This window comes from Diadema antillarum, unplaced genomic scaffold (genome assembly GCF_040938485.1).
Source record: "Diadema antillarum isolate AM-2024a unplaced genomic scaffold, OU_Dant_1.0 scf00000070, whole genome shotgun sequence".
Taxonomy (NCBI): domain Eukaryota; kingdom Metazoa; phylum Echinodermata; class Echinoidea; order Diadematoida; family Diadematidae; genus Diadema; species Diadema antillarum.
The window spans coordinates 2312314-2324785 of NW_027270959.1; the positions used below are offsets into that span (position 1 = coordinate 2312314).

General features: G+C 37.6%; 1 protein-coding gene across 1 annotated transcript; it reads left to right on the forward strand.

Annotated features, from left to right (window-relative positions):
• The first annotated feature begins 601 nt into the window (after nt 1-601).
• On the forward strand, nt 602-11355 carry LOC139716836 (acid-sensing ion channel 1C-like). The gene is made up of 10 exons (XM_071628369.1): nt 602-819; nt 4190-4357; nt 4953-5117; nt 5976-6100; nt 6664-6851; nt 7717-7861; nt 8801-8857; nt 9648-9801; nt 10234-10325; nt 11213-11355. Exons 1-10 carry the CDS (start codon nt 602-604, stop codon nt 11353-11355), a joined length of 1455 nt encoding a protein of 484 aa, XP_071484470.1.
• Nucleotides 11356-12472: the final 1117 nt, after the last annotated feature.

Below are 12472 nucleotides of genomic sequence, written 5' to 3' on the forward strand. Positions count from 1 at the left end.
TTATTATTAGTAATTGACAAGTTGCACTATGTTATGGGCAGGATATGTGCATTGGATTAATCAGTGATTTTGAAGTAGCCATGATGAACTAATCACGGGCATATATGGCATAAACTCGAGTTTGATTTGTACAAACGACCTCCTGATCACTTGACAGGCGTCTTATCCACAATAGACCACCGAGCGTTCGCCCGACATCCACCGTCAGTTCTAATCCTAAAAGCGTGCAGCGGCTGCTGCGTATTCATTCAAATTAATTATCGAAATTCTTTCAAGTATAGTTGTAAGTTCAGGGCGATTGCCAATGATCAGTTGCATTAAAAACAATTCACGAAATAATACATTAATTTGAAATATATATCCCGCTGCATGCTGTAAACTATCGATGCGTAAAATTACTGGAAGTTGTTGGTTTTGTTTCTTCCTTGTCGTCTTCTTTCATTATGTTCCCGTTGCACAGATTGACACTGTGTAGGCCCACAAGTGTTTTTGCCCGTGGGCCAGGGCATTGTTTTGGAATTGGTTCAGCCAGTCATTGTGAGTCCTGACATGTGAGTCACTAGGACCAGTGCCATTCGATCCTGGAACAAGAAGTGTTGTCATGTCTGTCAAAACAGTCGACCATAGAGGTGTAGGCCTGGACTCAAAACAGCCGGGGATCAGGACAGATGAAGCCACCGTAAGTCCTCCTCCTTATGCGAGATACCACGACAAAGTTTTAGTGTCATGGTTCGCCATTTTCTACAAGGCGATTCCAGAGGCAGTGGGACTAGCGGGAATCAAATACGCCTTCAACCCAGCAGAAGTTCGAACGAGACGGTAAGTTGTACCAGCGTTCATCCTGTTCGTACCCATACACATCAACAGTTGGTTTCACAGGTATGGTATAAAGATGCTTTCCGACTAATATACACCATCACTGATCCGTTCGTTGTATTTGTAATAATGGTATTTTATTATGCTGCTTTAAACGAGCTTCTAATTACTGTAGACCAAATTGACAGTTGCTACAAGTTATAGGGGTCGTACACGGATCTATCAATAAAAGATAATTACTGATGTATTGGTTTGTATTGGGGAGACAACATCAAAAGACTCCTGAAAATTTTAAACAAAGATCAGTGAAAAGATAGTATTGAATGTGAGACATTTTACGTCTGAATTGTACATTTGACATTGTCTTCTTAACTAGCATCTCAAAAAGACTCGGTGTCATCTACTTTAATATCACTCCACATTAGCGTTGGGCGAATACCAGGTATAGTCGAGTAAACTTGTGCTGTCTTGTGGAATGATTTTGCCACATAATATTTATCTATATAGGGCCTACAATGTCTAACGGACAAAACAAGACCAAAAAGTGAATTATTAAATTACTGCATTACACTTTTATTCTTCACCTCCGCTTGCAGTACTGATTATGTGAAAATAAAAATATATTTCGCTTGGTTTATTATGTTTTTGTTTGATACATGAACACCTCCCCTCCATCGGCCCCTTCGCAAAAGGTAGAAGGTAGAAGTAGTTTGAAGAGACATGACTGTGAAAACGGGACAATTATATTTATGATATACACATAAATGGTAGTGGTCATGAATATAATGTGCTAATTATGTTACAAAATTTCAGAGTAAGTTGCAGTCTACTTCATTGTGGTTGCAATCGAGTTCTAAGTCCTGTTTCTTTAGAGGGCCACGGCTCTGTGAAACTCGGCACTTGTATAGACTCTACACATCAATCTCTTTTTCTCGGCAAACACTTTTCCAGAGTGTGAACGTTCCATATATTGAGATAGGTTAGGAGAATCCATTGAGTAATACATCACAACGTCTTCTCTCTCAGAACCGGCCCTTTAATAACAAAAGGTCTCCCTCCCCGATTTTCACTCCACCCCCATTCATTGTACACACCACAGCTTGGTGAGGATTATAGCACTTGAACAGGCACTGAATGCTTGGCCTCCTTTCTCAGCAAACACTTTCACAGAATGCGTATATTCTTCCCCTTATTTAGATAGGGTAATTATCAGGATTCTCTATTTGTATTGAGTTACAGAGTCTGCTCTTACAGAATCTGTCTTGTTTGGAGAAGTTTTTGGAGGTTTTTGTGATGCATTCTCACTAGTAAATACACGTATGGTATTGAATATTAGTACTCTATGCAAGATTATGTTGAAATCGACCAATGCATAATTAGTCCAATCGTATTTCTATTTAAAGATAGATATAGAGTAAATGAAATCATACTAGAGCTGATTATGCAGTAGTTGCAGTGCATTATTGGTTGGAAGATTGCTTGAACGATGACAGAGCATGTACCATTTGCCGTAATCCATATTGGACCATAGGAAACAGCTCTGAAAATTTAATGTCATTGGAAATTTAAACAATAAAGTAATTAACGCAAAAGGCATGAGAGGGCATATCAGAAATTGTCAAGGTGTTAATCACATCTAATTGTTTTAATTCCCTGTGGAATAATTTATTTATAGAAGGATGGTGTGCGATAATATGTGACCCTGCACCTCAAAACAAACAAAAAGTCGCCAAACATGAATTTTTAGTTAAGACCATATTCTGAAAGAGCAGACTTTAAGCTTTAAAATGATGTATAACTCAAATCAAATGGACTCTCCTAACCTATCTAAATATTGGAAAGAAAGCACAAACTCAGGAAAAGTGTGAACTGAGAAAAGAGGCTCTGAAGTACAGTGTCTATTCAAGCGCTTAATCTTTACCAAACCGTGCTGGCTGTGCTATGAATGGGACAAAAAACAGGAAGTAAACCACCAGAGTAACAACAATGAAGGGATTATCAGATTAAACTGAAATTAAAGATGCCTCATTAACACACTCTGTCCATAATCAATGCCAACTTTCAAAGCAGTAGCATTATCCTTTCAAAAGTTATTAGAGTTGAAAGTGAAGAGTGTGGACAAGGTTTTTCAGAAATGAAAAAGGGATTCCAAAGTCACACCTAATCACACTATTCTACCAAAAATGTTGGAGATAAACTGCTAAAAACACACACTTTCCTGCCCGTTTTATGATACCAAATTTTAGCATAATGTAAAAGAAGACCCGCTCTTTCAGAATATATGAAAAAGTCAAGTTGGGCTAGGTTGACCCATTTCACTTATTTTCAGTCCTCACGCAAAATCAGTGTGTGCGACTTTATGTTCGTTTTGAGGTGCACTGTCACATATGATGAAAGTAAAAACTGTGGCATCGTGCCAAGGTTCAGAATTCGTGCGATTAAGGTTTGTGTCCATAACAATTTGTATTTCTGTTTCATTAAGAGTGGAAAATTTCGATCAGTTTAGTCCCCTTTTTGGCAACGTGTTATGCGTATCAATCTTGCAAGTGCGGATAATTGCTTGAATCTGAACATATTTTGATGGGCATATAAGAAGATTTAAATTTACGTGTTTCCATTAAAGTGGCAGGTCATCGTCAAATTTATTCTTACTCTGTGAAGAAAACTAATCTATTCTATCTGGAAGGTACATTGCAGAATATGCATTCAAAAATCAAAGGTGCATTATCAATTTTGCCGAAATATCTCTGCAAAATTCCCGAAGGACCACATGGATTGAAGGACAATGAATTCTAAATTACTGAGTATGTGAATGGAGTGAAGTTAGCTATATTAGTAGAAAGCATTAGTGAGAGTTTGAAGAAAAGCAGAAAAGTTATAAAAATACATTTTTTTTTTCAAGTTTCCGTGTAGCCATTGCTAGATGAGGAGACTACGTCAGTCAGTGACGTCACGCTGGTCCTACAATACGAAGAAAATATGCAGGGATTTCCACAAAATCTGGATTTTTATGACATGTACACTTTCCTTCGACTTGTTACAGGGCATTAAATCTTGCTTTTTGAAAGAGCTATAAAGTCAAGTGCTCTGCCATTTTGCTAGAAAGTTCAAGATGCTTATTTTCCTTACACCGTTGTCCATACTTGACATCACAAGTTGTTATAGTTTCATAATCCATGAATGGCAGCACCAAAACTTAATAAATTCTTACCTTTTGAACGGATGATCAGACTTGAACGCTACTGTTTTCTTCAAACAATGTTGATGCGTTCCTTCATATCACATAATTTTGTTTGGGCTTCGTTGTCCTCAAAGTAGATGCCGTACATTTATTAGTAACAATGCTTGGCTTGTTGTAATCATCCAATTCTAGTCTCTTCTGGCTGTTTCTGGTCTTGTCAGCGATGGGAGTGACGGGATACCAGTTGATCGACAGGTCCTTCTACTTCGCCAGCAACCCTAAGAGTGTCGACATTTCTGTTGACTACGACAAGGAGAAAGACTTTCCCTCCGTAGCCATCTGCAACTATAATTCTTTCAGGTAGCATTGTACCTATGTTATGTAAATGTCACGTTACTGCTCGAACTCAATATTTTGAAATTAAGATAGAAAAAAAGAAATAACGAATTTCAAATAAATACCCCACAATTATTGTACGTGCATAGAATCGAAAAAAAAAATATTCTGTGATTCTTACTTTGTCGTGGTTTTATGCAGCCACACATTGTGGAGTCCCATCATTCGAAATCCTTTCCTTCCTTTTGTTTTTTATTTTTTGCTTATTTAAACTCCCAACAAAAATCCCGCCAAACAAATACAAATGCTGGCCTTTTGCACGAAACAGACATCATGATAGTTCAGCTCACTATACTCCTATAAAGATGCAAAAATTCTGCTTTGTTTACAGAATTATCCCAGCAATCTATCAAGCGCCAAATCTGTATTTGTTTTCAATTCAATTTTCACTTGGTCTCGCATAACACAACATTTAACAATAACAAAAACAATTTTTTTTCTACTTCACGTTTCTAGTTTTAAATCTTATAATCTTCGAATGATCGCGTTTAACAAGGTCCTGGCAATTACTATATGTACCTCTCTATCCTTAACCCCTACCACGCCACTTGGTTTCCAGGGCAGAAATGGTGATCGGGACGAGGTTTGGAGACTTTCTGGAGGAGTTATCTCTTGATCCCTCGAATATCAACATGACTGCATACCAACCAGCACTCGGAGTCTTGCAGAACATGACGGGTTTGTTCGTCAATATGAGTCATACATTGGAGAGCACATTGGTATTGTAAGTTGGTCTTGACCATGAAAAAAGACAAACATGACTCAGTGCCATTGATACAGTATGTAAGCGTATGGACAGTACGGTATATAGTAGCGACTGATTTTATTAAAGGAGCACAGTTAGGAGTTTGTGTTACTGCGTATCTTAACTGACCCTTAACAAGTCTTGGCCTTTTCTTGTCAAACCTCAATAATACAATCTTTTATAATCAGCTTTATCAGCTTCTCTTCTAAAGCCAACCGAAAGGAAAAATGTGGTCAATCTTACTTTGACCATGTTGATCATTGTTGATATGATTTCCCTGACATGAAGAAAAGACCATTCTAAATATTGATTAATATACCAGCTGTCTTTTTTGTCTGAAATCTTCTTTCTTTATATTTACATTTGTTTCAATTTCCTGTATAATTCTCCGATAATTATTACTACCTTATCAATGGTTATTTCTGTTAATAGAACAAGAATCATATTTTCTCTGGATACGTCAGTCTGGAAAAAGCATATGTCGTCTGACCATATCCGCTATGGAGCAACCCACTCGATTTTACTCAGTTGATCAAGGTCTTCTTTGTGAAGGGTAGCCTCTTCAGTGTTGCCACTGTTCTACCAGAGGGCCATGTCATTATTAATACCCTAGCGTTGCCAGGTACCCATTTATACACCTGGGTCGAAAGGGACATTGTGGGTAGAAATATTTTATCCAAGAACATAAGCACTGGGCGGGAATCGAACTCGGGTCCTCCGTTTGGGAGTCGGGAGTCTTATCCACTATGCCACAGTAGTATGCCCCACTAGATGTTTCGATGATTCGTGAAAAAAAAATCTATGTCTTTAACAGAATCTCTCTGATTTGTTGCACAGAGGAAGCTGGGGACAGGAATCTCTTACTGCCGCTAATTTCACCCTGAGAGTGACCGATTGGGGAGTGTGTTTCGTTTTTAACGATGAGTCAAACGGTCTGCCGAAACTCACTCTAAGAGCTGCGGGTAATTACATCTCATTGGAATTGCTATTCAAGTAAAGCTTTCATTCACCTCATGTCAGATTTCGATTACTTTGTTAGGAACATACAGATTTGTTTGGGTATATATATACGGAGACAATACGAAAACACTTAAACACATTTGAAACAGTATCGAAAAGTATCATAGATAGACAGGAGGAAATAGCACATACACACACACACACACACACACACACACACACACACACAAACAGACACACATACATACACACGACAATCACCAAGGCGTCATCAAATTTGCATTTGGTCGAGTCCAAATAATTGTTTTAGGCGTTATGATTCTCCAACTTCTTTATAATATTAAACCAAAAATAGCTACTATGATTCTGACAATGACGAAGAAAAACAAAGACAGAAGACCAGGATACAAGCTCCATATTGAATATCCAGTTGTACCATGGTTTACGATAAGGCTGTTGAGATGGTCAGGATTACTAGATTACCTGCATAATAAAATCTCACCACTGTGACTCTTAGCCCTTTGGCTTTTATCATTAAATCACTTCATTTTTGGCTTTTACATAGGTAGGAGGTACAGTCTTCGACTAACACTAGACGCCCAACAGTTTGACTATTTCTTCGAACCCAAGGGCCGAGGTTCTGCCGGCTTCCAAGTCGTACTCTATGACTACGGCACCGAGCCAAGCATAGAAGACTCTGGCTTCGGGATAGCACCGGGGGAGATGACTTTAGCTGCTGTAGACGTGATCGAGGTATAAAGAGCTACACTAGATAGTGCTGGTATTGCGATGTGAATACGGCCGACATTCTAACAGTCATTTTATCTCACACGTTCATCTCGAGTCATTCCATACAGCTCAGATCAACCGTATTCCATCGTAACGTGCGCCGTCATACAAAGGGAGCTTTACATTTTCGCGACATGGACGTTCAGAGGGAAAAAAAATGTTCTGAGCTCGCACAGAATCGCGCTTCAAGTCAATCTATTTTTAACTTACGTCCGCACAGTTGCAATGTAGAGAACACTTCATGCACCGATCAAATGGGGCGCCATTTTATTTTTCACACGTTGCGTCTAAGCGTAATCTAAAGCTACTTTTCAGCGCGACGCAGGGGAGAGGAGAACGTACAGTGCAAGCGTCGTCTCAAACGTCCGCGCGTCAAAATCTAAAGCTCCATAGTCTCATTCCTTATCTTAACCACTTCTGCTCCTCACTTCAAATACCAGTAAGATTCTTTTGTAAACCACGTGGCCTTTGACATAAGCAAAGCAATTCGTCCCGAGTTGCGCCTATACGTATTACATAAAAGCTATTTTTATCCAGGGTATTTTTGATTTGGAGAAGGGAACATGCAGTTTATCCATGACAGCTTAAAATACATGCATATACCTCTGATCAACATTAACTTATCAGGTAACAAATGGAAAGGTCGGACTTCTTATGTTACCTCTACCATTTTGTTAAGACGAACCTGCTCATTAAGCGATATTGTTCTTTAGGTGTAACTCAATAGAGAGAACATCCACTAGTTTTTATTTTAATCATCACGTTCATGGTTACCATTGATGGTAGTGCCTTGGTTTTAGCTTACCTCATTACCTCCCTTCTACCACAGTATACCAACTTGCCGCCCCCTCACGGCCAGTGTGGTGAAAAGGTTCTGAAGTACTATGACTACTACGGGCACACCGAGTGTTACAATGAGTGTAGTGAGGATTTCATACGCGGAGAATGTGGCTGCAAAACTCTAGCCATGAAAGGTAGGTATAGGAATAAGGGGGGGGGGGGAGCTGTGTTATATCGGTAGTCTTATTTTTGGTTTGTAGGCATATCTGTTTTAACGTATTGAATAATCTATTGTGCATTGTAAGGACATCTAAAAGTTATTTGAATTCCTATGTATTTCATTGTTTTCGAAACGCGTCATGTATTCTTTTGCTATGACTTTTGTTTGTCTTTTTTAAATCCAAGTTGTCACTGACCACTTTTCTAACATAATTAGTATAAAATCATTCAAACACACTCTCCTGATCAATAGGAAAAAATAATGTACATAAAATCACAACATTATTTGCCCTGCCAGAAAGAACATAGTGTCTCACAGTGTTTTTATAATGTGTTCACATAGTGGAATCCGTATTAACAGTGTGAAGAGGATAATCACATTGTAGGGTGTAATTTTCACAGAGAGTTCACATACATGTAGTAATGGCTGTTTCACACTGTGAACTGATGATACACAAAGTGTATTGATGATTTACAATGTGCTTAAATTATTGAAATACTCTAATTTAACAGTGTGCAGAGATTTCACACTGTGGGAAACTGCTCTCTCTCCAGCAGAGTGCAGCGGCATTGAGTGGCAAGAATTAGCATGGCTTGGGAACGGTACGCGGACGTTGCGAATTTGATCTCAGAAGTTGCACGAGACTTGAAAAAGAAATTCCAGAAGCCTCATGACGAGGCCTTCTTGCGTTGCAGAATAATTGTGGGGAAGGGGGGGGGGGGTGAGGGTGTTCAGAGGCGGCCCTTTTAGGGTTAGAATAATGAAGAAAAGACAAACAAAAACACAAAAAGACGTCGTCAGACCGCCCCAAAAGACGTGTTTAAGATAAAAACAGATTTCAATCACTTTCGTACGAATACTGATACAAATATTTTGTATTTGATATTTAATTTCATCATCCCTATTCCATCAGGTGTTGATCGTGAGTGCACTGCTTGGGAGTTTTTCAACTGCACAGCACCTGTCTATTGTAAGTCATTGAATTTTAACAATTTTTACTGTCTTTGCTTGTTTTCAATACTGATAGACTTGAGTGTAGCTGCTCTATAGCTACTTGAGATTGAAGCTACTATTCAAAATTGTGGAACCTATAGAAACTTGATTTGAGGGACTGGGGAAGCTGTTGAGGGAGTTTATAAGTCTCGTGACGTCGTCTCGGGATTTTACCTTCCTGAAATAGCACCAAATAGCCTCGAACATTTTTTACATATCCGACATAACACACTATCTGTTTTTTCCATGAGTATGTCAAAGTAGTAACAAAGTAAGACTTTCACTAGCATTTTCTGTGGTAGCAAGTTCAACAGAAATGCAGCGGAACCTTCGATCACCAGTCATAAGTCACTTTTTAAAGTCACATTCCCCTATTGTGGCACTTTCTCGATAGCTCAGTTTGCTGAAGATTTGTATTGAGCGTTTCAGCCTGTACATTATCGCCTCGGCCACTGGAATACATTGTACTTGCGGTTGGTGTCGGTGTTTTTGTTAAGTAATCATCGAAAATGTTTTTTTTTTTTAAATCCAAGAACATTACAAAATGGTCCACTTTCTCTTCTTGTAAATAATGTTGTTTTATGATAATTTTGATAATGTATAATCAAAATCCTCGTCTGTTAAAAATTATCGATTGTACTGTGATCGATATATTTTTTTAATGAAAGATGAACACAAAATTAATATATTTTCAAATTTTCTATTGACTCATCTTTTCTCCCTTGTTTACCACATTCTTTATCATACTGTTTTTCAACCGGTAACAGATTACTTCCTGGATAATGCTGAAGAACTTTGTGACTGCCCGCCGGCTTGTTCACGGAGAACTTATTCAGCGTCTGTGTCCCATGTGGAATACCCAAGCACCTTTTGGACACAACCCTTGAGTGCTTTCTATAACCTTGACTCCACATACTTCAAGTAAGGATGTGCTCAAAAACAGGCACACACTTAAACCTCTCCCCTACGAAAAAAAAATCACAAAAAGCACATCTACGCACATACACGCACGGAGAGAGAGAGAGAGAGAGAGAGAGAAATACCATGCATTTCTTCCATTCAGCGTCTTGAAACAGGCATACACGATTATCGTGAATTACTCTTATCTATTTTGAATTGCTCCTTTTTTATTTCATATGCTAAAACGCTACACTAGATAAGCATTTATCATACTTATATTTTAATATAAAAGTAGTTCCTGCTATTTTAAAAAGTTAATCTTGTGCGCCTTTTCTATTTTCCTAATTGTTAGACTATGATTGTATCATGATTACAGATATTCTTGTCTGAGTAGATTCAGCCGGATTAAAAGATTGGTTCATCTTTTCTTCCTTGTTTGCAAATTAATTTTAGGGAAAACGTCTGCGGGCTAACTGTGTTCTTCAAGGATAAAACAGTTCAGAGGATCAGGCAGCGAAAAGTTTACGACTTTTTCAGTCTATTATGTAAGTATAATAATATGGTTGATCATCATTAGCCACTATCAATCCATTTCAGTTGTTTTGTGGAGGGGGAGGTATTATCATAACGCAATCAGCTGCCAATATCGTGGCATCGAAAAAAGTGAATTGACTGCTGTCTTTTTCAACCGTCTTTTTTTGTCTTTAACTCTGTTATATTTTCGTTACTGATTAATTCTATGCAGAAGATGATCTGAATGGTATTTATTTTATTTATTGATTTAGTGTGTTGCCTTTTCTTGTACTGAAAACATTAAACAGGTAGTTTCATAGGATTTACTTTGTTACGAAATGAAAAAAATGATATCTGCTGTGTCTTTGTTCGGTAAATATCATAAACTTAAGAAAGAATTCCCATACAGTGAGATAAAGCCCCCAATTCCCTTCCCATACTGAGAAATGTGAAGGAAACTCCCAACATAGCATGTTTTCCAGTGATTCTTATCACGTTGCTTGTTTTTCTGCAAATGGGATCTTCTTCAACTTACTGAACATAAACGCACACACATATATATATATATATATATATATATATATATATATATTTATATATTTATATATTTATATTTATATAATCGTACGTTCCCTTCCCTAACGTACGCAGTGCCTCATTGTGGGTACCATATATTTCAAGAAATTAGACTCGAGACGGACGTTGCTCTCGATGTTGTTCTCCTTTTTGATTAATCAAGCTTTCGGCCTGCCACCAGGCCTTCATCAGGATATATTGATGTTATAAGTACATTACTATAAAAATTGTAAACACTTCCATGGATACTTTTATACTGTTCAAAGATGATATGATAACAGATGTTAGCAAGAATAATTTTTTGATTTGTTTGGGGGTTATGTATCATTATTTGAACTCACAGGTGACATAGGCGGTTCCCTTGGGTTGTGGCTCGGCGGAAGTATTCTCACACTGTTTGAAATTGTGGATGCCATCGGCCATTCTGCGTACGTGTACTCTCGGACGCAACCTCAGCAGAAAAACAAGACTCCTGTGCACCGATGACATAATGCTGTTTTTGCTACGCACATGCATATCACTTTAAATATACAAAATTGATACTACAACGCTATCTTTAACCTCTCTTTCTCTTCCTTATTTGTTAAATATTATGATACTTACAAGTGGGTTTATTCTGAAACCATTGCAGCGTTTAATCGGGGAAAAAGTGTAATACTCAGTTCGTCATATTGAGCTTAGAGTAGCTCGTTACTTAACTAATGATCAACATATACTGTAAATTAATATAAGTTTAACATCCCTCCTTTAAGGGAGCATTAATGCTTCCCTCGAAGAAATGCAAGAAAAAAAAATCGCACATGATTATAACATTTACTGTACTGCACTGGTAAGATCACATGTAATGAAATTGCACGGAAAAATGAAACTTGCGTATCACTACCAGTTAGGAATACCCCTGCAATTTGGTCATCAGGTACCAAATAATGGAAAGAATGCTTCGTTAAAATGAAACACGGGAAGAATGATCAACACTTCCGTTTCATTGATCGGTGATTAGTAGTTGATAATTCTCAGAAGAAAAGATAATGTTTCCTGTTTCTTGTCTTGGTGATATATTTCAATATTAATTCCATCAACCCTATCTCGAGACATGGATACAAAAGATGACATATTGATAACTGAGAAGACAACGTTGATTTGTATTACACAAACCATCTTTCAGTCACACAAACTATGATTTTGAATAGTAATTTGTATATTTATTGCATGCTTTTTATTTCATATAAATCCAATAATAGTTATCTAAAGGTTGGTATTCATAGGATGTGTTTCTATTACAAAATTGAAGTCAGGTTTCCAGACAGTTGGAATCGCACAAATTAGTATTTGAAGAATGCAAAAGCTTAAGCATGAAATGCAAGAGCTTAAGCTTCTGCTTATAGCTAATGACTTTGTCTTATTCTTATGTCTTCTATATTTGCAATCATTCTGCTTGAGTGTATTAATTGGTCACTTACCTTATTTCTTTTCTTGTTAAACAGTGATATCCAAACATTTGCCAAACGCAGTTATCATGGAAACAATAAAAATGTGCATTATCGAATTTGGTGTCTCATGATCTATCAGAAACGCTGCAAAAATATTGCGTATTCAGCATCTG

Bases quoted from the DNA above. Each gene is read 5' to 3' on its own strand.
- LOC139716836 (XM_071628369.1), top strand. From the start codon at position 602: ATGTCTGTCAAAACAGTCGACCATAGAGGTGTAGGCCTGGACTCAAAA. The intron at 820-4,189 runs GTAAGTTGTACC...ATCCAATTCTAG, and splicing joins GCAGAAGTTCGAACGAGACG to TCTCTTCTGGCTGTTTCTGG. The intron at 6,101-6,663 runs GTAATTACATCT...GCTTTTACATAG, and splicing joins ACTCACTCTAAGAGCTGCGG to GTAGGAGGTACAGTCTTCGA.